Source organism: Cercospora beticola, chromosome 4, assembly GCF_033473495.1.
Source record: "Cercospora beticola chromosome 4, complete sequence".
In the NCBI taxonomy this organism is placed as follows: Eukaryota; Fungi; Ascomycota; class Dothideomycetes; order Mycosphaerellales; family Mycosphaerellaceae; genus Cercospora; species Cercospora beticola.
This window is the reverse complement of record NC_088938.1, coordinates 2,241,652-2,269,641: the sequence shown is the minus strand read 5'-3', so window position 1 is coordinate 2,269,641 and position 27,990 is coordinate 2,241,652. Positions and strand designations below refer to the sequence as shown.

At 53.5% G+C, this 27,990-nt stretch overlaps 13 protein-coding genes across 13 annotated transcripts; 9 read left to right on the top strand and 4 right to left on the bottom strand.

Annotated features, from left to right (window-relative positions):
• Positions 1-47: 47 nt before the first annotated feature.
• RHO25_006534 (uncharacterized protein) lies at positions 48-2,677 on the top strand (the record flags this gene model as incomplete). The annotated part of the gene is made up of 2 exons (XM_023597353.2): positions 48-93; positions 162-2,677. 2 exons carry the CDS (start codon positions 48-50, stop codon positions 2,675-2,677), a joined length of 2,562 nt encoding a protein of 853 aa, XP_023452370.1.
• Positions 2,678-2,990: 313 nt separating this feature from the next.
• On the top strand, positions 2,991-3,470 carry RHO25_006533 (uncharacterized protein; the record flags this gene model as incomplete). Its single annotated transcript, XM_023597352.2, has 1 exon — positions 2,991-3,470. One exon carries the CDS (start codon positions 2,991-2,993, stop codon positions 3,468-3,470), a length of 480 nt encoding a protein of 159 aa, XP_023452581.1.
• Positions 3,471-3,738: 268 nt separating this feature from the next.
• Positions 3,739-4,207, top strand: RHO25_006532 (uncharacterized protein; the record flags this gene model as incomplete). Its single annotated transcript, XM_023597351.2, has 2 exons — positions 3,739-4,072; positions 4,143-4,207. The coding sequence occupies 2 exons, from the start codon at positions 3,739-3,741 to the stop codon at positions 4,205-4,207; spliced, it is 399 nt and encodes a 132-aa protein (XP_023452371.1).
• A 1,756-nt stretch (positions 4,208-5,963) lies between these two features.
• On the top strand, positions 5,964-7,550 carry RHO25_006531 (uncharacterized protein; the record flags this gene model as incomplete). The annotated part of the gene is made up of 1 exon (XM_023597350.2): positions 5,964-7,550. The coding sequence occupies one exon, from the start codon at positions 5,964-5,966 to the stop codon at positions 7,548-7,550; it is 1,587 nt and encodes a 528-aa protein (XP_023452172.2).
• A 470-nt stretch (positions 7,551-8,020) lies between these two features.
• On the top strand, positions 8,021-11,269 carry RHO25_006530 (uncharacterized protein; the record flags this gene model as incomplete). The annotated part of the gene is made up of 1 exon (XM_023597349.2): positions 8,021-11,269. One exon carries the CDS (start codon positions 8,021-8,023, stop codon positions 11,267-11,269), a length of 3,249 nt encoding a protein of 1,082 aa, XP_023452171.2.
• A 1,663-nt stretch (positions 11,270-12,932) lies between these two features.
• On the bottom strand, positions 12,933-14,507 carry HTS1 (Cytoplasmic and mitochondrial histidine tRNA synthetase; the record flags this gene model as incomplete). Its single annotated transcript, XM_023597348.2, has 1 exon — positions 12,933-14,507. The coding sequence occupies one exon, from the start codon at positions 14,505-14,507 to the stop codon at positions 12,933-12,935; it is 1,575 nt and encodes a 524-aa protein (XP_023452178.2).
• Positions 14,508-14,798: 291 nt separating this feature from the next.
• Positions 14,799-17,087, top strand: RHO25_006528 (uncharacterized protein; the record flags this gene model as incomplete). Its single annotated transcript, XM_023597347.2, has 3 exons — positions 14,799-14,885; positions 14,943-15,138; positions 15,379-17,087. 3 exons carry the CDS (start codon positions 14,799-14,801, stop codon positions 17,085-17,087), a joined length of 1,992 nt encoding a protein of 663 aa, XP_023452177.1.
• A 714-nt stretch (positions 17,088-17,801) lies between these two features.
• On the bottom strand, positions 17,802-18,512 carry RHO25_006527 (uncharacterized protein; the record flags this gene model as incomplete). The annotated part of the gene is made up of 2 exons (XM_023597345.2): positions 17,802-18,349; positions 18,410-18,512. 2 exons carry the CDS (start codon positions 18,510-18,512, stop codon positions 17,802-17,804), a joined length of 651 nt encoding a protein of 216 aa, XP_023452180.1.
• A 1,150-nt stretch (positions 18,513-19,662) lies between these two features.
• On the top strand, positions 19,663-20,390 carry RHO25_006526 (uncharacterized protein; the record flags this gene model as incomplete). The annotated part of the gene is made up of 3 exons (XM_023597344.2): positions 19,663-20,057; positions 20,118-20,270; positions 20,327-20,390. The coding sequence occupies 3 exons, from the start codon at positions 19,663-19,665 to the stop codon at positions 20,388-20,390; spliced, it is 612 nt and encodes a 203-aa protein (XP_023452179.1).
• A 529-nt stretch (positions 20,391-20,919) lies between these two features.
• RHO25_006525 (uncharacterized protein) lies at positions 20,920-21,609 on the top strand (the record flags this gene model as incomplete). Its single annotated transcript, XM_023597343.2, has 1 exon — positions 20,920-21,609. One exon carries the CDS (start codon positions 20,920-20,922, stop codon positions 21,607-21,609), a length of 690 nt encoding a protein of 229 aa, XP_023452174.1.
• Positions 21,610-22,271: 662 nt separating this feature from the next.
• On the bottom strand, positions 22,272-24,397 carry RHO25_006524 (uncharacterized protein; the record flags this gene model as incomplete). The annotated part of the gene is made up of 5 exons (XM_023597342.2): positions 22,272-22,342; positions 22,401-23,893; positions 23,949-24,186; positions 24,244-24,312; positions 24,364-24,397. 5 exons carry the CDS (start codon positions 24,395-24,397, stop codon positions 22,272-22,274), a joined length of 1,905 nt encoding a protein of 634 aa, XP_023452173.1.
• Positions 24,398-25,687: 1,290 nt separating this feature from the next.
• On the top strand, positions 25,688-26,652 carry CYP1_2 (heme binding; the record flags this gene model as incomplete). Its single annotated transcript, XM_023597341.2, has 6 exons — positions 25,688-25,786; positions 25,913-26,048; positions 26,105-26,129; positions 26,199-26,277; positions 26,375-26,401; positions 26,461-26,652. 6 exons carry the CDS (start codon positions 25,688-25,690, stop codon positions 26,650-26,652), a joined length of 558 nt encoding a protein of 185 aa, XP_023452176.2.
• A 473-nt stretch (positions 26,653-27,125) lies between these two features.
• Positions 27,126-27,827, bottom strand: RHO25_006522 (uncharacterized protein; the record flags this gene model as incomplete). The annotated part of the gene is made up of 4 exons (XM_065602799.1): positions 27,126-27,188; positions 27,278-27,367; positions 27,442-27,551; positions 27,641-27,827. The coding sequence occupies 4 exons, from the start codon at positions 27,825-27,827 to the stop codon at positions 27,126-27,128; spliced, it is 450 nt and encodes a 149-aa protein (XP_065458871.1).
• Positions 27,828-27,990: the final 163 nt, after the last annotated feature.

Below are 27,990 nucleotides of genomic sequence, written 5' to 3'. Positions count from 1 at the left end.
GGGTATTGTGACTTCACATGTCTGCCTGTGCGGCGTGTTAACCCTCAATGGCGCTGGGAGATGGCAGCGCGCCTCCAGACGCCCTCGATGCTGGTAGGCATCCATAGCTCACGCTTCATACGTGGATTCATGTTATTGCGCATATACTGAGTATTCCGTAGTCGACTACGACCCGATAGACCATCTCAACGCCCTCTTCTCGCATCCCTCGACCCTCTCATCCGTACCAGCAGTCTCCAAGCAACTCCAGAACTATGAAGCCTCCCTCGACTCATCCATCTCCTCCCTCGTCACAGCACAAACAACCTCCGACAGCGACAGCGTCCGCCGCATTCAAGATGCCAAAGCCGAGCTCGCGACTTTGTTCGCGAAGATCGATGGCGTACGGGAAAGAGCGCTGGAGACGGAGAGGACCATCACCGAGATGACAGCAGATATCAAGCGCTTGGACAGCACGAAACGGAACTTGACACTCTCGATGACGGTGCTGAAGAGGCTTCAAATGCTCACGACTGCATATGAGCAGTTGCGAGGATTGTCAGAGACGAGACAGTACCGCGAATGCGCCCACCTTCTGCAAGCCGTCATTCAGCTCATGGCGCATTTTAAGAGCTATAGGAGTATTGACCAGATTGCTACCTTGTCCAAGAATGTGAGCGAGGTGCAGAGAGAATTGCTGGAGCAAGTCTGCGAGGACTTTGAAGTCACATTTGCGAGGAGTGAGGTGCAGCAGAAGAGAGGCATGCTGAATGAAGCGTGCCAGGTCATGGATGCTTTGGGAGAACATGCTCGCGCGAGACTCATCACATGGTATTGCAATACACAGTTGAGGGAATATCGGCAGGTGTTCCGAGGCAACGATGAAGCTGGCAGTTTGGACAATATCTCGAGGAGGTATTCGTGGTTCAATCGTATGCTCAAGACGTACGATGCTGAGCACGCCGCTTTGTTCCCGCGAGAGTGGAAGGTCAACGAGATGCTGGCGAACGCGTATTGCGAGAATACAAGAGACGACTATAAGGAAATTTTGAAGAAGAGCATGCGGCGCGCGGATGGACAGCCACCGGACGTGAACCTGCTTCTGTCGTGCTTGCAGGAGACGCTCGACTTCGAGCACAGTCTAGAAAGGCGGTTCTCTTCTGGCGAGTCGAGATCGAGCATGGACACTGTTGCATCAGGGGCTGAGGGAGAGAAGAGGCATGGCTTCAGTCAGGCCATCTCTGAGGCTTTCGAGCCATACCTAAGTGTATGGGTGGAATCGCAGGACAAGCAGCTTGCGTCCTTGATCCCAAGGTATCGACAACAGCACATTCGGCCACCGGAGGAGGAGTTCCACTCGCAGCTGGTCATACCTTCGTCTACGGAGCTGTTCCATCACTATCGTGTCACGCTTGCGCAGTGCGCGAAATTGTCGACAGGCGGTCGGCTGTCCGAGCTCTCGACCACTTTCGGGAAATATCTCGATCAGTATGCACAGCAGGTGCTGTTCTTCTTCCTCTCCGAGAAGACTGGCGGGCCTAGTGTGGAAGATGCAGTCATCATTCTCAATACCGCTGACTACTGCTACACGACTACCAATCAGCTCGAGGAGAAGATCAAATCACGGATTGATGAGGACTTGCGCGACAAAGTCGATCTCCAAGCTCAGGCCGATACTTTCATGGGCGTCGCTTCTGCATCGATACGCGCTTTAGTCCACAAAGCGGAAGCCGAGTGCGAGCCTGCATGGCGAGAAATGCGCTCAATACAATGGGCCAAGATGGAAAGCGTGGGCGACCAGAGCAGCTACGTCTCTTCGCTCCTCGCACGCGTCAAGGATCGGAGCAAGGACATTCTGCGATTACTCCACAAGCCACAATACGCGCGAGCATATTGCGACAACCTGGTCGATGCTCTTACCACTACCTACATCACGAACATCGTAGCGTGTAGACCTGTTTCAGAGACCGGCTCCGAGCAGATGCTCCTGGACACCTACGTGCTCAAGAAGGGTCTGTCGGAACTGGCAACGCTCAAGGAAGAAGACGGCACTCCTCTTAACCAGGCCTTCGTCAAGCGCGTCAACCAAAGTACAGGCAAGCTCGATCCGATCTTGAAGACCTTGCAAGTCCGGGCGTCACCACCAGAAGGTTTGGTCCAAGCATATCTCATACACATCCGCGACCGTTCTGAAGCCAACTTTCGCAAAATGCTTGAGCTCAAGGGTATTACGCGCAAGCAAGAGCAGAGTCATCTCATCGAACTATTCAACGCTCACAAAGCCAGTCCTGCGAATGAAAGCTTACAGGCCAGCAATCCACTCATTGCAGCGTTGCAGCTCACGAATCAAACTGCACCGACCACTGCTGGTCTCGGTCTCTCAGCACTCAAGGACAACGCGATTGCGAACTCGACACCCTCGCTGCCAGCCCGATTTGACCCTTCGAACTTTGGTACTGCTCTCATGAATGCTGCGAGAGACGCGGGCGATCGCTTCTCGACGCCAAATATCGGCATTGGCAGAGATGGCACTGCTTCGGCGAACGTGGCGAGTCGCACGACTTCGCCGCCTGTGGGCGGGCCTGCTAGGGCTAGCATGGATGCGGATAGTCCGGCTGCGACGCTGAATGAGAATTTGAGGAATATTGGACGTTTCTTCAAGAAGGACGGGGCTGGATTTGGCGGGTTCGGTCGATGAGACTGAATTACGGTTCCTTCAGCAAGCCGTATCGCTTTCGGACCCATCAAGGTACTCATCTGCAGAGGTTCGACGTTCACATCATGCATTCGAACACATTCCACTATTCCAAGTTGCTCTCCGCTAATAACTGCTGCTGCTGCACCATCCTGAATAAGTGATGCCATGCGTTTGCCAAAAGCACGGGACGGGCCCGAAAGCGCGCCCTTCGACTTGACAATTGCCTTTCGAATATGACTCCGTCTCCAACACTCATCCGCAGCTACAACTGCGTTAGATTTCAACAACAGCGACTCACACCTCATCTACAGCGATGGCGACCTTCACTGTCGAGCCTGTGAACAACCGAGAAGACCTCGCCGACACCATTAAACTGTTCAAGATCTACGCCCAGTCGCTAGGCATCGATCTCCAATTCCAAGATTTCGACAATGAAATGTCATCCATGCCCGGTAAATATGCTCCACCCACAGGAGCTCTGTATCTCGCTCGCAATAACGAAGGCCAAGCCGTCGGGTGTGTGGGTCTGCGACCACTGAGCATACCAAATCACTGCGAGATGAAGCGATTATACGTTGATCCCAAAGGTCGCGGAATGGGAATTGGTAAAGCTCTAGCGGAGAAAGTCATTGCGGAAGCTACAAGGCTGGGATATGAGGCTATGGTGTTGGATACATTGGAGTCTATGGAATCTGCCAGAGCTTTGTACAAGTCATTGGGATTTGTGGAGACCAAAGCGTATTATGAGACGCCGTTGGAGAATACGCATTTTCTAAAGTTGGCGCTCAGATAGTGAGCTGTCAGCTCAGCAGGAGAAGAGTTGTGCGTATGGGCAGGGCAATCGGTTTTGGTCCAGAGCTCGACAGGTCGTCAGCTCTCTGCCTTTGCGATATCGGTGGAGCTGGACGTGGAGAGAGCTCGACCAGCTTAACGACACCTCGTCGTTCTGTTTACAGAGAAGTTTCCAAGCCATCAAAAGTACAGACGGCAGACCCGGTCATTCACAGCAGCAGAAAGAGCCAGCCAAAATATCCAAAAATCAAGAACATAACATAACAAAGATGCAATTAACACGCGCCGCCCAAAAACCCTCCACTCCCTCTCGCCAACCCACAGAGACATTCACTGGCTCTGTACACATGGATCCAATCTTCACTGCTGAAGACTGCATGGGCAACAACGTCTGCTTCACGCCTGGTGCAAGGACTTACTGGCATACTCACGAGCGCGGACAAATCCTGACTGTGACCATCGGCGAAGGATTGATTTGTAGTAAAGGCGAGAAGCCACGGAGATTGCAAGTCGGCGATGTAGTGCATATTCCGGCGGGTGAGACGCATTGGCATGGTGGAACGAAGACGACGATGATGGCGCATCAGGCTATTAGTCTGGGAAGTATGTTGTTCTCTTTCGAGTGTTTTCTATGAGTCGTGTCTTGAGGGGTTTGGCTAATGGGATTGAGCAGAGACCTCGTGGCATGAAGAATTGGACCAGAAGGAGTATGAGGAGGCTGACAAGACCGCAACCTGATGGAGTGTGTTGAAATGTCGTGCAAAGCAGGACATGTTGCTGGATAAGATCAATCATGCAATTCCATTCTTCAAAGGATCCACCGCGATTGCGTACGTGGAGGAGTCAAACCAATCGCCAGATTGGATCGGCAGGAGCGACTGCATCGCAAAGCCAGCAGTGATAAACTAGTTGCGACTTCGAACAGCACAGCTGGCATTCTGCTGCTGTTCCATTTCTCGCCTGTACCCTTCAATGTGATCCCAAGGCATGCTGTTCCAAGATTGAATTGATAAACTGCTCGGCGAGCAGGAGTGCCTCGATTGTTCTGTCGTGCGAGATGCTACAAGTCAAGTAAAAGGTCTGCCGCAGTACAGACGACCTGGCCGGTGCTGTTCAAGGCGTTGATAGTTGAGCGTTGTTGCATCTACGATCTACCCACGTCATCACGTCTACACGGCCAGGCAAACCTTGATGCAAGCAAACGACCCCGTTAGCAGTTGATCATGAAGAAACGAAGCCCAACGTCCCGGGATCGTGACCATTGTAGCTGAGCCTGAAGATGGTACACAGCTCCTCGACCCCAAATATGCGACTGCTGTTCAGAGACGGGTCAAGTCACGCTGCCTTCACAAAGGCACACAAGCCACCACTGCGTCACATGCGAAGTGCAACATGGTTTTGGGGAAGGAGCATGGTGTAGGACATGCATGGATGCCGCCCAGCAGATGCAGGGGAAAATGCCACGCGCTCGGGAGTCATCTCTGTTGTGACTGGGGGGCTTGCAGAGCAAGTGGCCGGCAGCAAGACACGTTCAGAAGTTGCTGGAACCGACCTATGAACGGAAGGCACGAACAGGTTCGATCTGGTACGTCTGTTCAACGGCATTTGCTGCGTCGTGCGTTCGCATCTGCGGAGGACGTTGGAGGCGCGTCAAATCGGTCCAACTTCAGCTTCTTGCTGCCTTCGACCTGGATATTGACGGCGCCACAGCCACGGTGTGACCGCCGCGTTGGAACTGGGCATGCTAGCAATTTTCGACTGGTGGCTAAAATCGCGATGCTTGCCTCTCGAGAACAAGATTGAGCTGTTGAAGGGTCGGAGATTCAAACTGGATTGACGATGATAAGGCAAGGATTCTGTAACCAGACGTAAATACGCCCCCGAAGCGGCTTGGGTCGCCCAGGGATCCTCGCTGAGGGTTAAATCAGAGCGCCACAACCACCACATCCTTCCATTCTCACCATCGACCTCACTCCAGCAGGCCGCAACGTGCCCGCGCAGCACGCAAGACTTGGCCGAAGGGAACATGGGTTGCTTTGCGTCGGAGCCAACTCCAGTGCGAGGCATCATGATGAAGCCTTCATTTGTGCACGCGAGCGCGCTGCCGTTGGACGTGTGAGAGCCGACGCCGGACACGGAATGTGCGACAACACAAATAGACGAGACCGTTGGTAGGTGAAGGAACGAGTGCGCCGCGCGCGCCCACGTTGCGCGGTGGAAAACAGTGCAGGTGCGGTGCAGTTTCGCCTTCGAGATCGTGGACAGCTTTTTGCGCAGTCATCATCGCAAACATCCCTGCGCCTTCATCACCCGCTGGCCTCGATATGCCCGTCGATGCCCGCTATCAATCAGAATAGAGCGTCACTGCGGCTGCCTTGGCACCTTCTGCTCTGCATGTCGGCCTTCCGCATCGCACTTCATCCTGTCCCATTTCCGCATACCGCACATATCTCCGCCCCGCGGCCTGCCACTGGCAGAGGAGATGGCGCGCACAATGACAGACTCCTCCGCCGACGACTGGCGAAACGCTCAGAAGCTCATCAAGAACTTGTTCATCCAAGAGAAATATCGCCAGTGCATCCAGCTCTGCCGCGAGATCCTCAAGGCCCATGCCAACGACGACGACCACACACATCCACTGCAGGACGCCTTCATCAACTTCTACCTGGGCCTCTGCTTCAACGAGGTTGCGCGAATGATGCACCACAACTCAGTCGCCAAATTGCCGGCCTTCGACGATGCTGAACGACACTACCTTGAAGCCTTGACCGCACTTCCAACTGCCAAAGATGCTCGAGCGCTGTGTGTTCGCCACGTACGAGAGCCGTCCGAGGACCCCTTCGTCGTGCGGCAGGTCGAAAACACTCGACCCTTCTCCCCACCTTTGCCTGATAGCGGATTCTTCGACAGGCCTTGTTCTCGTGCGAGCTCCTTGATGCTGTCATCTCCCGAGCAGCGCGTGGCAGACACCCAACACACTTCGTTGGCTTCATTCCAAGGTTCGCCTGTGCTTTCAGCCTACGATATGGACGATCTCGAGAGCCATCACAGTTTCGCGGAGCTCATGACTCCAAACCGCTTGCGACGTGACTATCCCGATCATGATCACGCCACTCCGGTGCAGAAATTCTTGCTGCGAGAAGGATCACTCACTGCGCCTTCGACCTCGTCGCCTGCACCTCTTCCATGCCCACAAGTCATCTCCGAGCAATATCCCGCGGGACCTTCTCCTGGCCATCGCCAGACAACACCAACGGGAGGTCTCATGCGCCCTGTGCGGATGGGTTCCCTTCCCAAGCCCTACCAGGACCCACTCTCGACCGCACGTCCGAGCCCATCCCCTCGACCAAAGCTGTCGCGTCTCTCCATTGACTTTCAGAACAGCGCTCGTGTTGTCAGTGCGCCGCAATTGAACTACTTCAGCACTAGCTACGAAGACCCAGACCACGCCTCGCCTGTGTCTCCTGTGTCGCCAAATTCGACTTTGTCATTCGGATCATCAGTTTCGCCAATATCACCGATATCACCAATAGCCACAGATGGTCTCGAAAGGGGGTCTGACACGACTACGACATCCGCTGTTACCCCAAGCACACCGAAGAAGCCCGAATATACGCGGTACAGCGAACCTCACACAGCAACAGCAGTGGCAGTATCCATGGCACCTGCGACATTCAAGCCAACGTTTCAACCCAAAGAGTGTCTGGATGTGGCAATGTTGAATCGAATCACAGATCACCTTGCAGCCATGCGGACACAGCTCGAGACACACATGAAAGGAGTGCAACGCGCACAGGAACAGATTCATCGTGCGCAAGCACTTCAGAGGCTCGAGACCCCTTCGAGGCGCGACAGAGATGGCAACTCAGCTTCTGACAGGACGTCAACTCCTTCCAATGGACCGTCTCGACAGAAGAGTCTGCGGAAGAGTCGCAGCTTCTGGTCATTTGCACCGGAAGACCAAAAGGCGAGGAAGAAGAAGGAGCACATCGAAGCTGGCCGGGCAAGACGTTGGAAGAGAGAGCGTTTCGACCCATCCAGATATCAAACACTGTGCGAACAGGCGCTTGCTGAATTGTAGGACTGCTTGTGAGGACGCACGCTCATTGAGCTTGAGACGGAGGATACAAATAGAAGGAAGCGCTCTAATGTTTGGTCAAACCGCATTGATCGTGCGCAGCAGGTTGGCGCTTTGGACGATACCCATCAGAGTACATTGAGTACAGTAGACGAACACACTGCAGAATATGTAGCTCTGTGCTAATGCTAATGATAATTACGTGCATGCTGCAGTATCGTCCATGTCCCACTGGCGTGGTAATGCTGACCTTGGCGGTGACGATCACATGAAACCGGAGCAACCACGCGGCGTTCCTTGCATGCACCCCAGTGCGGAGGCGGAGAGCTGTGCCCAGCTTGCATACACCCGACAGCTTACGCCTCAAGACCTGCTGACCTCGCTCCGTTGCACAACCAACTCTTGCTCCTCTCCATCTCTGTACATCTCATCCGTCTTGCACGATGGGCGGAGAAACACACAACACCAACACAATGACCTCATCGACAGCTCAATACCCACAGCTTGCCGCTCGTCCCAAAGGCAAGCTGATCCACGACATCTATCGCGATCGCTTGAACCAATTCACCTCAGGTGGCCAATACAAAGAACAAGGTCTCCTAGGCAAAATCTACAATGGCCGACTCGGCGAGGATCACGTCCACCTATCCGTCTGGTCCGCACCCGACCTCACACGCCCCACCTTCGCCGAAGCTACCGATTCGGAGAACACTTACAAAAAGACACGCAAAGGCGAGAGCTTTGGCCCCAGTTGGAGCACGCATTGGTTCAGAGTCGAGTTTACTGTTCCTACAGAATGGAAAGATGAAGAACGAGTCGAGTTACACTGGGATTCCTCCAGTGAGGGGTTGGTTTGGACACATGATGGCAAGCCATTGCAAGGGTTGACCGGCAATGGCGAGAGGATCGAGTGGATTGTTCCAGATAGCTATCGCACAGGAAAGGAAGAGACGATCTATATTGAAATGGCGTGTAATGGGATGTTTGGCAATCCCACTGGCGGTGATACCATCCAGCCTCCAGATCCGAACCGATATTTCCGATTACAGTTGGCGGACCTGGTGAGCGTGAATTTGGATGCGAGAGCATTGTTCTATGATTTCTGGATCTTGGGCGATGCGGCTAGAGAGTTCCCGCAAGATTCGTGGGAGGAACATCGCGCGTTGACGATTGCGAATGAGGTGATTGACGCGTTCATTGCTGGCAATGGGTCAAAAGAGGCGATTAAAGAATGCAGGAAGATTGCGAAGAAATATGTGGGCGACAAGGTGGATGGACCGGAGGTGTATGAGTTGACGGAGAAGGATCCGTTGAGAGAGGTGTTGGTCTCCGGAATTGGACACTGCCATATTGATACCTGCTGGCTGTGGCCTTGGGCGGAGACAAAGAGGAAAGTCGTGAGGAGTTGGAGTAACCAGTGTGACCTGCTGGATCGTTACCCGGAGCATCGATTCTGTGCTAGTCAGGCACAGCAGTACAAGTGGCTGGAAGAGTTGTACCCTTATGCCTTCGACCGCGTCAAGAATCATGTGAAGAAGGGCAACTTTCAGCCCATTGGTGGCAGTTGGGTGGAGCACGATACCAATATGCCTTCTGGAGAATCACTGGTTAGGCAGTTCTTGTATGGGCAGCGATACTTTGAGTCGAGATTTGGCCAGCGATGCAGGACGTTCTGGCTTCCAGACACGTTCGGATACTCGTCGCAGATCCCTCAGCTCTGCAGGCTCGCTGGCATGAATCGCTTCTTCACTCAAAAGCTGAGCTGGAACAACATCAACAACTTCCCCCACACCACTTTCAATTGGGTCAGTCTCGATGGCAGTCAGGTCATATGCCACATGGCACCTTCGGAGACGTACACTGCGGAAGCACACTTTGGCGACGTAAAGCGGTCAGTCACACAGCACAAGAGCATGGATCAAGATCCTACATCTCTGCTTGTGTTCGGTAAAGGTGACGGAGGTGGAGGCCCAACATGGGGCCACATTGAGAAGCTCCGCAGATGTCGCGGTATTGCAGACAATGTCGGACTCCTGCCTCGTGTGCATATGGGCCGAAGCGTCGAGGACTTTTTCGATCGCCTGGAGAAGAACGCAGCAACCGGCAAGACGGAGTTTGTCACCTGGTACGGTGAGCTCTACTTTGAGCTTCACAGAGGTACATATACTACGCAAGCGAACAACAAGAAAGGCAACCGCAAGTCGGAGGTACTGCTACACAACATTGAGTATCTCGCGACAATGGCCACCTTGCATGACAAGGACTACAAATACCCAAAGAAGGAAATTGACTCGATGTGGGAGAGTGTATTGCTCTGTCAGTTCCACGACTGCTTGCCTGGATCTTCGATCGAGATGTGCTATGACGACTCTGACAAAGAGTATGCGAAGGTGTTCAAGACTGGCCAGAAGGTCTTGCACGAGGCCTTGAAGTCGCTGGGTTTTGTCGATGACAAAACTGCTCAGCCCGTAGCAATAAACACCCTGGGTTGGCCACGTACTGATCAGGAGCTTGTTGGACTCCGCTACCCAGAGGTCGTTGGACAGCCTGCTGGGACACAGACTCTCGTCAAACGCGCTACCGAAGAAGCTTCCGTGAAAGAGCTTGACGATGGCGCATTTTCGCTTCAAAATTCGAAACTGGCATTGACGGTCGCTGGTGGAGTCATCACCTCGCTTTACGACAAGGCTGCCGATCGAGAAGTCCTGCCTAAAGGAGGGAAGGCCAACCAGCTCGTGCTCTTTGACGACAAGCCACTGTACTGGCAAGCATGGGATGTGGAAGTCTTCCACCTCGAGTCGCGGCAGGAATTGAAGGCGACGGGCAAGACTGAGATTACGGAGAACTCGACTCAGCGCGTGGCGGTGACCACGAAGACGCAGATCTCTGACAAATCATGGATCAAGACTACTATCGCGCTGAATGCGGCATCGGACGAAGCTGAAACCTCGTATGTGGAAGTTGAGGCAGAGGTCGAGTGGCACGAAACGATGAAGTTCCTGAAGGTTGAGTTCCCAACGACCATCACCAATACTGAAGCTTCGTACGAAACCCAATTCGGCATTAATCGACGACCTACTCACTACAATACGTCTTGGGACATGGCCAAGTTCGAAGTCTGCTGCCACAAATGGGCTGACTTGAGCGAGTACGGCTATGGTGTTTCTATCCTCAACGACAGCAAGTACGGCTTCGCCACGACCGGCAAACTGATGCGTCTGTCTCTGCTCCGTGCACCCAAGGCACCGGATGCCCACGCTGACATGGGACACCACAAGATTCGCTGGGCGATTTTACCGCACGCTGGCCCTCTCGATCACCGCACAGTCCGCGCCGCGGCGGAGTTCAACAACCCGATGATTGCTCATCGTCATCCAGAAGTTCAAAGCGTGAAGGAACTCTTCTCCGCTTTTAAGTTGACAGCTGATTCTTCGCCTAGCCTCGTTGTTGACACCGTGAAGCGTGGCGAGGACGATGCCGATGTCAGTGTCGACGACCTCCGAGTGAAAGACGGCAGACATGTTGTGTTGCGAATTTATGATTCACTTGGTGGTACTTCTCGAGGCACGATTGCGTTGGGACCGATCAAGGTGCACAAGGCGTGGAAGTCGAATATCCTGGAAGATGAAGATGAAGAAGTCAAGGTGGGGAAGAATGGTATTGGTATTGAGTTGAGAGCTTTTGAGGTTGCGACCTACAAGCTGCTTGTCGGGTGGGCTTAGGAGGCCCGCCCGACAAAGCAGCTGAGGATTTCGAACTGGAGTCTCAGTCGAGGAGGCCTGAAGTGAGGACCAGGACAGTGAGTGAGGTCTGGAGGTGTGTATGGACAGAATGACGAATGGATAGGGGAGCGCACAGCATTGGATGGGGTTTCAAAGGGTTGTATCACTAAACAAAGTTCGGCACCTAAGACGAAACGATCATCACACATGACTCTATGAAGAATTCGAAAGACCACCACGATGATCCAATGTGTCGTAGATCCATGGCAAGAGAAATACAGCTACCGAGCCGACCCTGATGGAGCAAGCTCTAGAAGCAAGAAAGCCAGCAACGCATCTGCGTCTCTCGTCCCCAGGTATCCGTCTTCTTGACTTCTACTGCCCAGGCCCCAACCACACCATCCCCTCCCCTCTCGCGTTCTCCGCTCTTTCTTCGCCACCAACCAACCACTAAGGCCCTCCCCCGCATCCCCCTCCCCCGCCGGATGCCACTGGACTCCCATATCCCCAGTTCACCAGCCGCCAGCGTCCTGTTCCCTCGTCAAAGTCTTCCCCCCTTTCAATTGCGCGTCGCTTTCTGCGACCGCAATAACCAATAATAACGACAGTGACCATGACGAGGGTTACGAATCCGCCGATGGAGGCTGCGATGATGAGGCCGGTATTGTCATCGTCGGGCGGGGCGGAGGCAGTGTCGCGGCTGGGTGGTGTGCTACTATCCATGGTGGGTGTTCTCGGTTGTCTTCGCGGGGTTTGATGGGCGCAAGTGATGTGGAATCTGAGCAGCAGGAGTCTTGGTGATGTGGAAGTTGCTGAACTTTGTATTGAGAGCGGCTGTTGGCTGGCTGGTTTCGCTGGACTGTAGGCTGTTGATACAAAATGGCGGTCTCGATGGAATGATAGCCTGCTCTGGAGTGTGTTCTGTGTTCTGGGAGTCGTGGCAGCGAGCGGTTTGGGCGGGAGCACGAGGGATGTGGGCGACGATGGAAGCGACTGCCTGTGTTGATGAGTGAGCAGGTGCACTCAGCAGGTGAGGGTCGCCATGCCCTCAGTAATATATGCTGCCGCGGTAGCAGTGTGATACTCTGCAATGACGGCTTCCTTCTGTGGCGGCGAGACACCACAAACACCCTGTGACAGAGACGTTTCCGTTTCAGAGCACAGCTCATGGCTGGTCGATGTCAAGAAGGCGTCACTTCACGTTTTGGTCACTGCTTGACGTGAAGGTTGGTCTTTCTGCTGGTGCTATGCAGGCTCGCCACTGATTCGGAAGGCTCTTGCCGATTTCCTCTCCCTTTCCCTCGCACGGGTGAGCAGATGGCAGAATGAGCAAAGGCGTAAGAGACAGCCAGCCTAGACAGAAACTTGCTAGGAGCGAAACTTGTCTTGTGGAGAGGGAGATCACTTGCGGCGCCTGCGGACGATTAGCTGACATGACCATTCATTGTACACTATGATACTGGTGTACGGGACATTCATCTGAAAGATCTCGTGATTTCTCAGTCGTGCTTAGCAGATGTATCGTATTTTCATTTACGCTCTACGTCTGCAATGGGTATCGTGAAAGCTGTGCAATCTTGTCTGGCGACCGAGGTGCGACAACTCGGACAGAAAGTCTAAGCAGACAATCCGAAGAAGGGGAACACTGTCTCAATCATGTCGTCTAGTCTGTCTTGGGCGCTTCCTTGGCCTCGACATCCAAGCTGATGCTGCTCACACCATTCGAGAGCGTGGCTGTAGTCGCCTGTCTGGATATACGAACTTTCACCTCCTCGATCAGATTCGCCATGTCAATGGACACGCCCTCTTTCTCGGGGTGGCCTTCCGGAAGGCCCATTTCCTTAATCTTGCATTTGCCTGCAGCCAACTCATCGTCTCCGAGAATAACGGCGAACGGCACTCCATTGGTTTCCGCGGCCTTGAACTGGGCTGGAAGCCTTGGCTTCGTCTTCCACAAGAACTCGGCCTTGATGCCAGCATCCCATAACCGTGTGGCGACTTCCATGCGTTCTTTGAGGAGACCCTCGAAGCCCTTCCCTCCGAATGCCATGACGAAGACATCGACCTCGTTTGTTCGAATTGGCGCCGCGGAGCTGTCCGCCGCAAGTCTCTGCTTGGTGATGCTGAAGATCCGTTCCACGCCGAATGAGATTCCCACACATGGTATCGTCTTCTTGCCGCTGAACATGCCGACTAGGTTGTCATAACGACCACCTGCGGCAACCGATCCCACGCCAACCGTAGGATCATTTGATCTATCCTCGTCTCCGTCTGCCACCTTCTTCGGCTTCGATGACTTCTTGGCCTCCTGTTGTAGTGCTTGCCCTTCGCTCGTCTGTGGCGCTGACCCTTCGGTAACGACCTCGTAGATGAGGCCAGTGTAGTAGTCGAGCCCTCGTGCCAGCGACATGTCTAACGATATCCGGTCAAGAGTTCCGAAGACCTTGAGGTACTCAAACAGCGTCTGGATATCCTGAAGACCAGCCTTTGCTGACTCGTTTGCGGCCAGGTGTTCGTCCTTCTGTAGCTCTGCCAAAAGCTCCTCAGTTCCCTTTCTCCCTACCACGTACTCGCCAATGCGATCTGCAATGGCAGGATCCAGGCCCTTCTCTTCAGTCATTTCCCTCCGCACCTCTTCCCACGGCGACTTGTCCAGCTTATCCACTGCTGAAGATATCGTTCGGATCTTCTCATCTGGCACTTTGCACACTTGAAAGATACCGTCGAGGATCTTGCGGTGGTTCAACTTGATCGTGTATCGTCCCTTCCATCCCAATGCCTCGAAAATTTCTACGATGATGCGCAAGATCTCGGAGTCGGGAATCATTGAATCATACTCGCCAGCAATGTCGAAATCGCATTGGTAGAACTCTCGCATGCGGCCCTTGGTCATGGCAGGCTGATCTCGGCGGTAGACCTTGGCGATGTGATATCTCTTGATGCTGGAAATGCTCGAGTTCATGGCCAGCCATCGTGCGAAGGGAACTGTCAGGTCGTATCGCAGTGAGCAGAGCTCGCCGCCTTGGTCTGCCAGGTCGTAGATGAGTTTGCTGTCTTCGCCATATTTGCCCGACAGGATTTCCTTGAGTTCAAACACGGGCGTGTCGATGGTGACAGCGCCGTGGCGCTTGAAGACTTCAGTGATGGTGCTGAAGATCTTCTCACGGATGACCATGTCCTTGCCATCCCAATCTTTCGTGCCCTTGGGCACCTTGAGCTGGAACTTCTCTTTCCCCATGATGCCCTCCTCGGCGTGGTATCGGCGGTGTTGGGGCTGAGTGTTCGGCGCGATCAGTGGGTATTGTACACGTGCGAGGCGAAGTAGCGGCGGTGAGAAGGAGATGCGGGCAGCACGAGAGACGCGCAGCAAAGATTTCATATAGTCAGTCGCTTGAAATATGAGGAGTCACAGCGGGCAACTTTTGAGAGCATTGAGCGGAAACATCCCCGCCGCACGCGACGCATCAAGCTTCGGCGTCATTCTTGACACGACTTTCGCTCCCACTCCCACACCTCCAATCATGTAGCCATGGCTGCCCACTCGGCCGCAAAGGCCATAAATACCCAAGAAATCACCGACAAAGCTCGAAGGGAGCTCTTGTTGCTACTCGAGAGCGTGGGTTATGCGCAAGTCCGCTCAAGTCGCTGAAGCTGTCTGCTGACATCTGCCTAGGTTCGAGGGAAGAAGAACCTGGTGATAGAGAAGTCGCTGGCCGGCACTATCGGACTGATTGTCAAGTTCAGTACCCTTCAAGAATATGGCGTGGACAAGCCCTTCTTCCTGGAGAACCACAATGTCGATTCCAGCCAAAGAAATATCGTCTTCATGGTGCGAGGGGAGAATGCGAAAAAGATCCGCATGGTAGCCGGTATGTCGCATTTCTAACATCGATTGTACGTGAAAGTGCAATCTGTCACGGCTCTAAAAGTAGAGTGCGCAGTTGTATTTCTCCTACCCTGCGTATTCAGTCTTGATGCCAAAATTGAGTCAGCTTCTGGATCTTCTACAAAGCTGCACGAGGCTTTCCCTCTCGTGCAGCATCTGGATCACCTGCTTACATATTGATCGCTTCTGATTGTACGTCAGAAGATCTAGCTGACAGCAACAGAGCAGATCAAGTTGATCAGGACTGAGAGCAAGATCGAGCATGATTTCACAATCATATGGGTGCCACGCAGGACCTTGGTCAGTAATATGATCCTCGAGGAGCATGGCGTGCTAGGAGAGGCCACCATCACAGAGCTGCATCTGAACTTTGTTGCCCTCGAGCCAGACGTCCTATCTTTGGAGCTTGACGATGCATTCAGCAGTCTCACCCTGAGAAAGGATCTGACCAGCATATTTGCATCCGCAAAGGCGTTGATGCTGCTGCAGAAGCAGTATGGTCTGATACCGCGCATCTTAGGCAAAGGTGACAACGCCAAACAACTTGCAGACCTGCTCTTGAGGATGCGGCAGGAGGACGATGTGAATGCTTCAGCAGATCCAACTAATACTTATTTGACTTCCTTTGGCCTCACACCGAGTTCGTTGATCGAGAATCTGATCATAATTGATCGCGAAATCGACCTTCTGACAGTCTTGTCAACGCAACTCACATACGAGGGTCTGCTTGATGAGGTTTTTGGAATTGCCAACAACACTACGGAAGTGGACTCCTCCATTTTGGGTGGCGCACCTCCTGCCGCATCGCAGCAGCAAAACGGGTCTACACCAGCTCCGACTGCTGCGACAAAGCGCAAAGTTGTGCTAGACTCCAACGACAAACTATATCCTGACCTTCGAGATGCCAATTTCGCGACAGTGGGCCCGGCACTGAACCGCATTGCACGTCGATTGGCCTCGGATAGCGAATCCATGCACAATAAAGATCAAACAGTGGCCGATCTCAAGAATGTAGTAGCGAAACTACCTTCGTATCAAGCTGAATCAACGAGCTTGAAGATGCATACAAGCCTCGCGGAAGAGATTATGAAGATCACACGTAGCGAATCCTTTGGCCGTATGCTCGAAGTGCAACAGAATTTCCTTGCCGGGACCGATGCAACAACCTTGCACGAGAATATCGAGGAATTGATCGCGCGAGATGCGCCTCTCAGTACAGTCTTGCGCCTACTGTGCCTCGAAAGCTGTGTGATGAATGGACTACGCCAGCGAGATCTGGACCATTTCAAGCGACAGATATTGCAAGCGTATGGTTACCAACATCTGCTCACACTCGCAGATCTGGAGAAGATGGGCCTCTTCGTGCCACGGGAAAGTCATCGAGGCTATCTGAACCCCATAGCCGGCTCGGCCGGTCAGACCGCGACTGATTGGAATGCGGTGCGGAAGTCGCTGCAATTGTGGACTGACGATGTGAAGGAAGCTGATCCCGAAGACATTGCCTACGTGTTCTCCGGTTACGCTCCCCTCAGCGTGCGACTAGTCCAATGCATCCTGCAGAAGTCATATCTTCACCAGCTCCTCACCAATTCGTCCAAGACTGGCACGGCAGCTCCTGCTGGGAGCGGATTCAAAGGCTTCGAGGACGTGATCTCGCGTATTAGAGGCGCAACAGTGGACGTAACGCAAAAGGGAGGTGATGCAGATGCTTCTCATGCAAGGAAGACCCTTCGAGGCAGTAAAGAAGGACCCAAAGTTACTGTCGTCTTCTTCCTCGGCGGTGTAACATATGCCGAAATCGCTGCTCTCCGGTATATAAATGAGCAACTCGAGAAAAGCAGCGGCAGGAAGATTGTTATTGCAACGACGAATGTTCTCAACGGCAAAAGAGCGGTGGACGTGGCGGTAGAGAACAGGACATTCGCATCATAAAAGGACGAATAGCATCTCGATTTCCGAAATCATACCATAGATTCCGACCCTGTCCCTGAAGAAAGCCGTCCCACTGGAGTTGTAGTTTGGTACCGATATGCACGTGCGTCGCAGTCTGGCAACCTTAGTCCGGAAGGCCGTTGAGCAAAGCCGGATCAACAAGACTGCCACGACAACGGTCGCGATCAGGGGCGCAACAGACGACGACGATCATAACACACATCACAGCACGTAGAACAATAGCAGCATCATGCAGGTAGATAGAGATGGACAGGTCAAGATCGCACTGGTATTAATGTTTATAGCTGAAAAAATGTCTTTGCATTAAAGCCTCGCTCAAAGAAAGTTCGCTACCCAAAACGCTACTTTTGAAGAGACCGAATTAATTCACCAATAGATCAAGAACTCCAATGCTCGCTATGCAGTCGATCATACGCCTCATCAATGATAGTAATAGAAGTTGGGTGCAGAGGGCAGGAAGATCTCTGATGTCGTGTGACCAAGAGCTTTCCGCCTCATGAACCCAGTGACACCGGCGGACTCGCACGAGTCGCGTGGACTGGATGTGGTGTTCCTCTGTGTCATGCGTGTGCAGCTGTGCCTCGTGTCGGCCACATCCCATTGTGTCCAACTTTGTTTGCATCCAATATGTTATCCAACTCTTGCTTTCTCCTCTTGAGGTTTATCGGGAACAGAAGTCCAATCGCTAGGCTCTTACAACAGAACAGCAAAGCCCAATGTTGCAAGGCCCATGATGCTCAGTGTCCCGAAAGTCTGACCCACACCCAAAGCCCAGACGCGCACGTTGCTGACACCTCCGTTCTCGTTCTGTGTTGTCTGGCCTGATGAACCGAAACCATTGTACACCGTCACCGTGCTCCCGTCCGAGTCCGTTGTGACTTGCGCGTTGCTTCCACTCTGGCTACCTGTGCCCGATGGCGCGGCGGTGCTCGATTGTGTCAGGGTGCTGGTGTTTTGGCGTGTAGGATTCTGCGCTCCACAGGGGTGGTCGCTGCGGCATTTTTCAGCGCAGGTGGGATCGCCGTTGCAGTTTGAGACGCATTGTGAGCCCCACTCGGTGCAGAGACTGTAGGGCAGCGTGTTGCTATACTCGGAGACATTGGGCGAGCGGCCGTCATCGCAGACGCAGGCATAGGTGAGGGCATCGGAGTCGCATTCGTTGGCTTCGGTCGAGCCGGTCGAGCTGCCTTGGTCGAGGCAGATGAGTGGACATTGAGTAATTTGTTGTTGGCACCAGAATTCTGTGGTGGTGCAATGTTAGAGGGTGCTGCGATCGAGGATGGTATAAATGTAGGACGTACCACGGGTGCTCTTTGAGACGGATTGAGGATCAATGGTGTATTGGGCTCTGACTCCCGAGAGGAGAATGGAGGTGGCAACGGCCGCTGTAGTGGAGGTCTTCATCGTGATGTGTGTAATTCGATCGCGTGTTGATTAAAATGGCTATGCTTTGGAATGGTACAGTAGAATCTATAGCAAAACTGTAAGTACGGTGTCAACGCGCTGTGGATAGTATCCTTGTTGTTCTGCGCAAAGGAGGATTGACGGGCGAGAGATTGCCATGAGCGTAGGCGGAAGCTTGGACTGTGAATCGTGCTATCCAATTTGGGAGTGGAGATCTTACCTGATGAATGTTGTTGTACAGCGAACACTCGAAGCAAGGAGTAGCGACTGATGATTCTTGCAAGATGTTCAAGAACGACAAAGCGATGTGAAAGCGACAGACGCGGTCCCAACAGCACGTTCCCAGGGCGGATATGTCAAGTATAGTCAACCTTCGCTACTTACCGGGAGAGGCTTGACTTATATTAGAGTGCAACGGGGTCACACGACGGCACGAAAGCATGGATGGAGCTTGGACGCTCGTCGTGGCCATAGCCGAGCGCCATACTCTTGCCACCGACATGCGAGCGCGGTCGGATGCTCTGCGACATGCGCACGATTCGTCTCGTGGTGTGGTGGTGTGGAAGAGAGAGCTGTGGACGTTGAATGCGTGTGCCGACAGCTATTTTCATGCACGCCGGCTCAGCGCTAGGGCCATCGAATTGAGTGCACTAAACGTTTTCGGAAGCTGAGGTCGTTTGCCTCTCACCTCTTCTCCCTAGGACCTTGGCCCGGAAAGAGCAGCTCTTGGGTGGCAGAGACCGTGCAAGTAGTCCAGTGCATCGAGGTTGCTTTCCCGTCGTCGCTTGGAGCGCACTCCTCCCCGACGATGTATTGCATATAGTGTCTGCACTGTGGTCTGTGAAGATGGAACCTCTGGCCAGTGCCAAGGCGGACGTTTAAGCCATGCACATGCTCGCAAGCAGCCGATGGCTGGGACCCTCCCGACTACTGGGGGACTGCTGCTTTCTGCGCTGACCTGCAGGACGCCCGCACTGCAGGCCACCACCACCTGTGCTCAACCTCTTTTCTGCAAGTCATTGGCGCCGAAAGGTACCCTGGTAGACGGCGGGACGCGCGTTCTCCGTTGGAGCTCTGGGTAGGAAGTCTTTTCTATACCACACTCGAGGAGCTTGTGCCCAGGATCCGGCTCAAACATCCTGCGTATCGCATGGGGACCCGCCTGGACGACGCAGATGGAGCGCCAGCGGCGAGGGGAGAGCTGCAGACGCCCGCCACCGCAGCTGCACCAGAGCGAGAATCCGGATCCTCTGATCTTCGGAACGGCTCAGGTGTGACTGATGCTCCCCCATTCTGGAGTACGAATCGCCACCGCAGAACCGCCAGTTCCGCGAGCATCCTCACGATTGATCAGGCGCGGCCGGCCGCCATCACTCTCGAGGACCACTCGAAGGATGATGACGAGCAGGCGCTATCGTGTTGGGCACAGTCGGTGACGATAGACGACTATTCAGTCGTGTCCGGCAATGGCAGCATTGGCGCGTATGTGGTATGGCACTTGACCGTGAGCACTCTATACGGAGGCGACATGCCGCTGAACAAAAGGTTGTCCATAGCTCCGCGTCCCCACGGCCAATGCGAAGTTGCTGACTGTTGCATCCACAGATACTCGGAGTTTGATCGCCTTCGAACAGATCTGATAAGGGCATTTCCACATGCAGAAGCCCAGATTCCGGAGCTTCCCCGCAAGAGCATGGTGTCTAGATTCCGGCCCAGGTTCTTGGAGCATCGAAAGAATGGCCTGGCGCACTTCATGAAGTATGTTGCATCTTCACTCTACACTGCTGTCCACGGCATGCTGATAGTTTGCGCAGTTGCATCTTGCTGAACCCAGAATTCGCAAGTTCTCCCATCCTGAAGGAGTTCATCTTCAGCTGAAAACGCGTCGCGTGACAGTACTGGACCCTGCAGCTGCAGCTAGTGCACATCCCGACTGCTTGATAGTCAGCACGTCGCCGCGACACCTCTCCACGTCTGTCGCTCATCTTGCTGCAGTGCTGCAATATCGGGTTGCACGTCAGAGACGAAGTCAGAACCGCGCCGCACTCACGATTCCTAGCAAGCACTGCAGTTCCCAAGCGATCGCCAGAAAGCAGACTCGTCTCCTCCAGAGAGACACAGGCCTCCCATTTCTTCGCTCGCTGTCCAGCTAATATAGCGTCGTGCACGATCAACTGAAACGGATAGAGCCCTTCCGCTAGTGAGCTGAGGCAATCGCTCGAGAAGACATTGCCTGAAGAAAGAGCGAGAGGGTTCTGCTTGAGAGCTTGGCAAAGGACAGCAACTGGGCTGAGCCGCGGGAGCCGCTTGCGAACATACTGCATTGCACTTCTGGCGACGACTCTGGAAATTTAGCACACTTGGAAGCTCCCCACGCAAAAGCCACCACCTACAAGGACCTGCCATCATGGCTGCCTCGCACAACGTAGGCGCCTCGAAACCGCGCGACATCTTCCCCTTCTTCGATCTACCCCGCGAGCTCCGGGATATGATATACGAAGCTGCGGTGGAAGACAGAAAACAGCTCGGAAGCAAGACGACGCCGAACTTGAGGGTCAAACGTGTTCCACTCCCTCAACTCCTCCAGGTATCACGACGATTCAGCGACGAATATCGAGAACACATAGGGAGCAGCTCGAGTCTACACCTCAGCGATCACGTCGATTTTCAACTCGCCAACGTAGGATCGTCAATCGGCATACCAAGCGCTGCTAGAAAGATTCAGACACTGCATATCCGCTTGGCCTCATTTGATGGTGAGGAGCTATCAGAAGAGCTAGAGCTACACGAGAAGTGGGTGGCATTGGCACTACAGACTCTTCCCGACTTGCAAGATCTCACTCTACGCCTTGATGTGTGCACTACTGAGGATGCCAATGGCGCGACATTCCTGCTTTCGGAACCAGTGTGGTCCACTTTACCGCACCTTAGTCGCTTCGAGATCTGGCTGAGAGAAGCGACCATGGATGAGCTCAACGGGGTAGACAGCGAAAGCCATACGATCTGTAACAAGCTTCTCGTGGAAGATGACGTTGAGCATCAGCTGTTCGCAGCGTGGTCGTTGGCAGAGAAAGCGTTTGTGCTCACCGACGCGTGATGTTCTAAGACTGAGGTACAGAGAATTTGCAGTGGATGTTACACCGCGAACCCGCTGTACAGCGATTCAATTGTCAGTGGCTTGGAATTGCAAGCTTTGCAACGAGCAAGACTTGACGTTGGAGCATCCTTCCATGCCGGAGAGAGGTGTTGCTCAGAGCTGACGGAGACATGACTTAATGTACCTTTTGCCGCTCTTCAAAGTCATCACGGGAAAGTGGCCCTCTCTCCAGGACGATGCGCGATCACGGCCTGCATGCCTGCCCTGGACGAGATTCTGGAGTAGAAGATCGTCTGAGATACAAATGCAATTCGAAGAAGCTGCTTGTCGAAACCAATTCCTCTCGATAGCGACGAACCTCTTTGTTCGCCAGCTTGACGGACAGGCACGACTGTGGCTATTGCGAAATTCAAACAGCCATCAGCTTGCGATGCGAACGAAGGCCTGGTTGTATATCGTAGTGTAGTGGTGTTGGAGATTTCCAGGACCTAACAGGCCTCGGGAAAAGAAAGTGAAACCGACACAAAATTGTATTCACAGGTATACAACACACAAAGAGTTCAAAGATCTCCCAAGAGGAACTTTCCTACATCATCGGAAGAGATCTGCCTCCGAGAAAGCGTTAAATAAAGATGTCATGTTTCGCTCGTCAAACTCATTGCCTAGTACTCGAGTGTGACCTCCTGGCCCTTGACTCGTCCAATGACAATCTCTGCGGCGTACTTTGGTATCACTGTTGGCGAGCGTTAGCAAATGGTCTTGAATATCAGGTAACAAGAGTAGCAACGTACCTTCATCATCGTGCAACATCTCGAACTCTTCTGATGCGTCCTTGCCCATGTGTGAGAAGAGGGCCTGTGGGCCACCTGGGTGCTCGTCAACCCAGTCAGTGACGTTCATCACGACACCCTTGACCGCAATCCAGAGATCCTCCTTCTTGTTGTGCTTGGCAACCTCCTCGAGCGAGTACTCCTTCTCTGGCACCTTGAACGACTTGATATCGTTCGTCTTGGTAACCTGGCCGGGGTCCTTGCTATCCTTGGAGCCACCCATAACTGGAGCGGCGGATAGTTGACCTTGCTGTCGAATCTGTGAAGAGCTATCGCTGCTGCTGGCAGAGGCGCCATTGCCCCACTCCACGGAGATCTTGCCTGGCTGGCTTGGGTCGATGTGCAAGCTGATTTGGCCTGCACGCGATGCGGCCTGGCCACCAGAGTTGTTGAGGACTTGTTGGAAGAGGTACTTGCTCGAGCTGGAACCGGCAACACGTCCGTAGACGACACAGCCGAGAAGCGATGAACCACCAAGACGGTTGGCACCGTGGACACCACCAGCCAACTCACCGCAAGTGAAGAGACCCTCGAAAGGCTCGCCCTTGGAGTTGAGCACTTGCGACTTGTCGTTGATCTCGATACCACCCATGGTGAAATGGAGCACTGGCTCCATAACGGCAACGTGGAAGTCATCATTGACCTCGACTGGGAAGTTGTGGAAGAACTTCTTCTGGAATGGATCCTTCTCTTCGCCGTTTGCGTACTTGTTGTATGCAGTGAAGGTCTCGTTGAGCTTCTTCTCGCCGCAGCCAATGTCCTTCGCGAGCTCAGCTCCGGTCATCTTCTTCATCAGGCCACGACCAGAGTAGTGACGAGTGTGGAAGTCGAGTGTGTTGGATGCCTTGCTGTTTAAGCAGAGGCGGATTGGCCAGTTGCCCTTCTCCTTCTCCTCCCACATCTTGTTGGAGACGAAGTCACGGTGCTGGAGCTCGTCGACGAATCGCTCACCCTTGGAGTTCAGCAGAAGACCACCCTCACCACGGAGCGCCTCAGCGGCCAAGAACTTCGTCTTGGCAGTTGGGTCCTTGGGGTCGACGAGACCAGTTGGGTGCACTTGCACCTTGTCCATGTCAATTCCGTTGGCGCCAATCTTCATCAACATCTTGTGTCCATCACCAGTGGCGTGGTTGCCGTTTGTGGTCGACAGATCGAAGGTGTCGGGCCTGTGCTTCTTGAGGAGCGAGTCCTCTGTGAAATCGGCAGCGTAACCACCGGTCGCAAGCACGACAGGGCCGTCGACGGAGAATTGCTCGCCGTTGAGCTCATATGTAACACCAGTCGCCTTGTTGCCATCCATGTTGATGCTCTTGACATTTGCCTTCTTGATCAACTCGGTTCGCTCTGGTTCTTTCTCGCACAGCTCCTCCCATCGCTGCATGAGGGCGTATGTGATGGCCATACCGGGGAACTTGGCATCGTGGCCACGGTGTGTTCGCGGGAAGGAGTGACCTCTGTTGGAAGTGTCAGTACAGCGCGAAAAGTGCGAGCTCGTAGCAATGCACGTACCCTAACCGCGAGACGAGTGTGAGATCGAGGTTGAAGATGTCCTGCAGCCACTCGACGGCGGACGCAGATTGGTATGTGAGGACCTTGATGAGGTCTGGGCGGGCCTTGTCGCGAGCCGACTTGAAGGTGTCGTCGTAGAACTGCTTGACGCTGTCGCCGATGCCGTGGTCGACCTGTGTGCGAGTCAAGGCGCCGTTGATTCCGGAAGTGGCCTTGGTGGAGTTGCCACCCATGAAGTCTAGAAAGCTTGTCAGGACTCGTTCTCCCCATTTCTCCCCTCCGCGACTTCACATACTGTTCTTGTCGAGAAGCAGAACATTGCCGCCGGACAAGTAGATGGTGTGAGCAGCGCTCAGACCGGAAACTGCTCAGGCGTCAGCTGGTTTGTCGCGATCGCGCTGTTCGAGGTACTCACGGCCGGCGCCGACAACGATGACTCTCTCAGGCATGATGGCTGTGATTTCGATTCAATGCAAAGACAGCGAGAGGAGGTGGAGGTGCGTGGTGGGAAGGCGGCGAGAGGCAGCGCGCCGACAGTCGTCTATTATGCAGGTGCTTTTCTGGCCGAGGTAAATGCCGTTCGCAGACTAGCCAGCCGCTATGCACTTGGTCTGGGCGATGGAAAGAGGAACACCACAGCGACGCAGACGGGGCCGTCGGTCGTTTTTGATTCTAATCGTGCAGGGACCGTGCTAAGCATGTGAATCGGCGCTCATCTGGGGCGAAGTGGTCATGCGTGAGACGTCGCTGCCGCGGCCCTTTCACATGCGACACGTCTTGGGCCATTATCCCCGCTGGAATCCCCAAGATCTCATCTGCGCCAATCACACGGCGATGAACAGTAAGCTTCGCAGTCTTCTGCTCGTGACACTCGTGACACTCGCTCCACGCTCTACGCTCTACAGCATGGCAACAATTGTGTTTGTAGATGAACTTCCCATACCCACCGCCGTCGCTTCGCGCCATCTTGCCCGAGATGTGTGAAAGAGGCAACAAAGGCCATGCCCCCGTCCGCCATTCCGTGACATCAAAGCCCGAGCAGCGGCCTGGTCAGCAATTGGCACCAGAGTGGGCCCTCTGCGGCCGACGTGTGACACTCGACAAGTTGCCGACGGGCTCTGCATTCTGTCATCTCCTGGTGGCTCGGAATTAAGGTCGCGAGCACTATACAGATGTTCTACAGGTGATGTATTCGACTCTGCCTTATTCCCGTACTTCGCGCAGCTCGCTGTCTGGACCCGCTTGCCACCCCAAAGTCAAATATGGATGTCGAAGCCATTGCGCCGAGAACCAAGACCATAGGCTGTCTTGCCACGCATCCCAGGACGAGTTCTCACAAACGCTGATGGCCGACGAGACTTTCAGCGGTACGACCCTGCTGAGTCGATTCCGCTCGTCGAAGTCTATCCTCCGCAATACCCGCCTCTGGACATCGGAGAGCTGCCCGACTGAGCCTGCCGTGAAAGCAATGCCCCAAGCGAGAAAGACATGTGCCTTGCCGTACTCATCCAATGTGTAATTTTGCGGAAGCTACCTGAAAGTGCTTGTGTTGTAGCAGGCGCATGTGTGCATGAATTTCGAGTCAGTATGCGATCATGTGAAACCGTGCTGATGCAGCCCAAAGAGGCTAGCGTGAAACGTTTGTCGTTGCAAGATAGAGGCGTCACTTCTTGATGAACTGGAAGTTGACAAACATCAAAAACCATCAACACAGTCACAATACACCACCAAAAACAACAATGGACAAGATCAAGAGTTTCCTCGGCGGTAGCGGCAGCTCTGGCAGCGCCGCTGCTCAAGCTCCAGCGCCCGCAGGCGCCGTAGAGAACCCAGACAAGGTAAGACCGAGGAAGCGTTTCTGTTAGCGGTCGTACAGTCCAAGCCCAAAGGCTCCCACGATTGGCAGATACTTTGCACGTATGCGGACAAGCAGAAGTTCATGTTGCTGACCTGTATCAATTCAGGTCATCCTCCACACTACCCTCGGAGCCATCACTGTCAAGCTCTTCTCTCAGCAGACTCCACGCACTTGCACCAACTTTGCAACTCTTGCAAAGACTGGAAAGTACGATGGGGTCATCTTCCACCGTATCATCTCTGGTGAGGATTCCGCAGCTAGAGACATGTCAATGTGACACAATGCTGATAATGCGCAGGCTTCATGATCCAGGGTGGTGACCCGTACGTCTGCGATCCGTGAAAGCGACTTCAATATTCGAGACTCATGCTTACATCAATTTCTATCAACAGAACTGGCACTGGACGCGGAGGTAGCTCGATCTATGGCAATAAGTTTGAAGACGAGATCGTACCTTCGCTCAAGCACGATGTAAGTTGACGAATCTGGTCTGCCACGATCTACGAAACACCAAGACTTGGTTCGAGCGATGGTTTGGACACAAGAATCTTTGGCTAACATCTTGCAGGCCAAGGGGACCCTTTCCATGGCGAACGTAAGTAATCCCGATGAGATCCACCTTTTCGTTGGGATCACTGCTAATTACTCTGCCAGGCCGGACCAAACACCAACGGCAGCCAGTTTTTCATCACCCTTGGCCCGACCGCTCACCTCAACGGCAAGCACACCGTCTTCGGCAAGGTCGTCGAGGGCATGGACGTTGTCGACAAGCTCGGTGCGGTCCGTACTGGTGCCGGTGACCGCCCCGTCAGCGAGGTGAAGATCGAGCGCACCGAGGTGTTCTAAATGCAATGCGCAGGAACAACAACATCCAAAAGCGAGTGTAACACTATTGAAGTGCGCTGAACAAAAAAGTCAAGCCAAGCACACAAAATAAGCCCGAAATGAACTAGGCTATTCCGCCGCAATCCTTGACCATTGTGTTTACGAAAGCTCAACATTGAACGATGGCGATAACGTGCAGATGACATGTTCGCCTTTTCCCGTCCAAGTCAGCTGCCTCTTGGATCTCAGCATCACCGACCACCTTGTATACTTGTAGTCGCGTTACTGACAATCCATTGCCATGGCGGGTGCGGACGTGCAGCAGGAGTGAGCGACGAACTGGGGTCTCTCAGTGCTCGAGCTAGTGATGGGCAACGTCAAGTTCACAGTCAAAAGAAAAGTACTAGACACAAGATAGGAACCACGTCTCTAAAATTTTGCCAGAGCTTACTGCTAAACGCATAGCCACAAGTGAACGGTCGACTTATGGCAGACTAGTCGCTTGCGGCAGCACTCGCAGCAGCTCGTGCAGTACCATAGCGTTGCTTATCCAACCCCTAGACTACATCAACACGACGAAGCTAGTCAATGCAGAGCTACTGATCATTGCCATGGACTAGATCTCCCCAAATTTTGCTCTACATACCCGCTCCTCCATCGTGTCCTCGTCGATCGTATCTGCGATGTCTTGGAGACAAGCGAAGGCTCGACGGCATTCTGAACCTCTGGCCAGTATCTGATTATTCCTAGTATTGATGGATTCCTGCGTGATCGAAGACATTTCGTTCTGCTGATTGTGACCAGGCTTACCGCGGCGAAATCTTCATCATCCGGACCACTCATAGGCTCGTCAATCTGCATCTCGCCACTGAAGTTGTAGCCTGGTGCCACAGCTAGCCCAGCCTTTGGATGAGCTTTTGCTGCAAGAAGAAATAGCGTCTGTAGGGTCATATGCAGGTAAAACCACGTCGTTCTCGTCAACCCCAGCTGCTGGAAAGAGACTCTGCACCGGTGAAGACATTTTCAATTTCAAGCTGTTCATCATGGGTAGGAGCAGCAGTAGACGTTGGAAGATCATCTGAATTGTAGAACTTCGTGTCGACTCTTTTAGCTTTGAGAACGCGATCGAGCTCGGGGTAGTATTGTTCTGCCATGTCGAGCTCAGCAGAGTTGACGACCCAGGACCCAACGAGCATATTGTTGAGCTGCTCTTTAAAGCTGTCAGGAACTTTCGAAGACCAACTAGAATACGTGCTGACACCGTGCTCGCGGTAAGCAATACTGATCCTGGGGGAGTTCTTGAGCTACAGTACCAAAAGGAGCCCAATCGATCGCTACACTTGTCGTGATACGATTTGA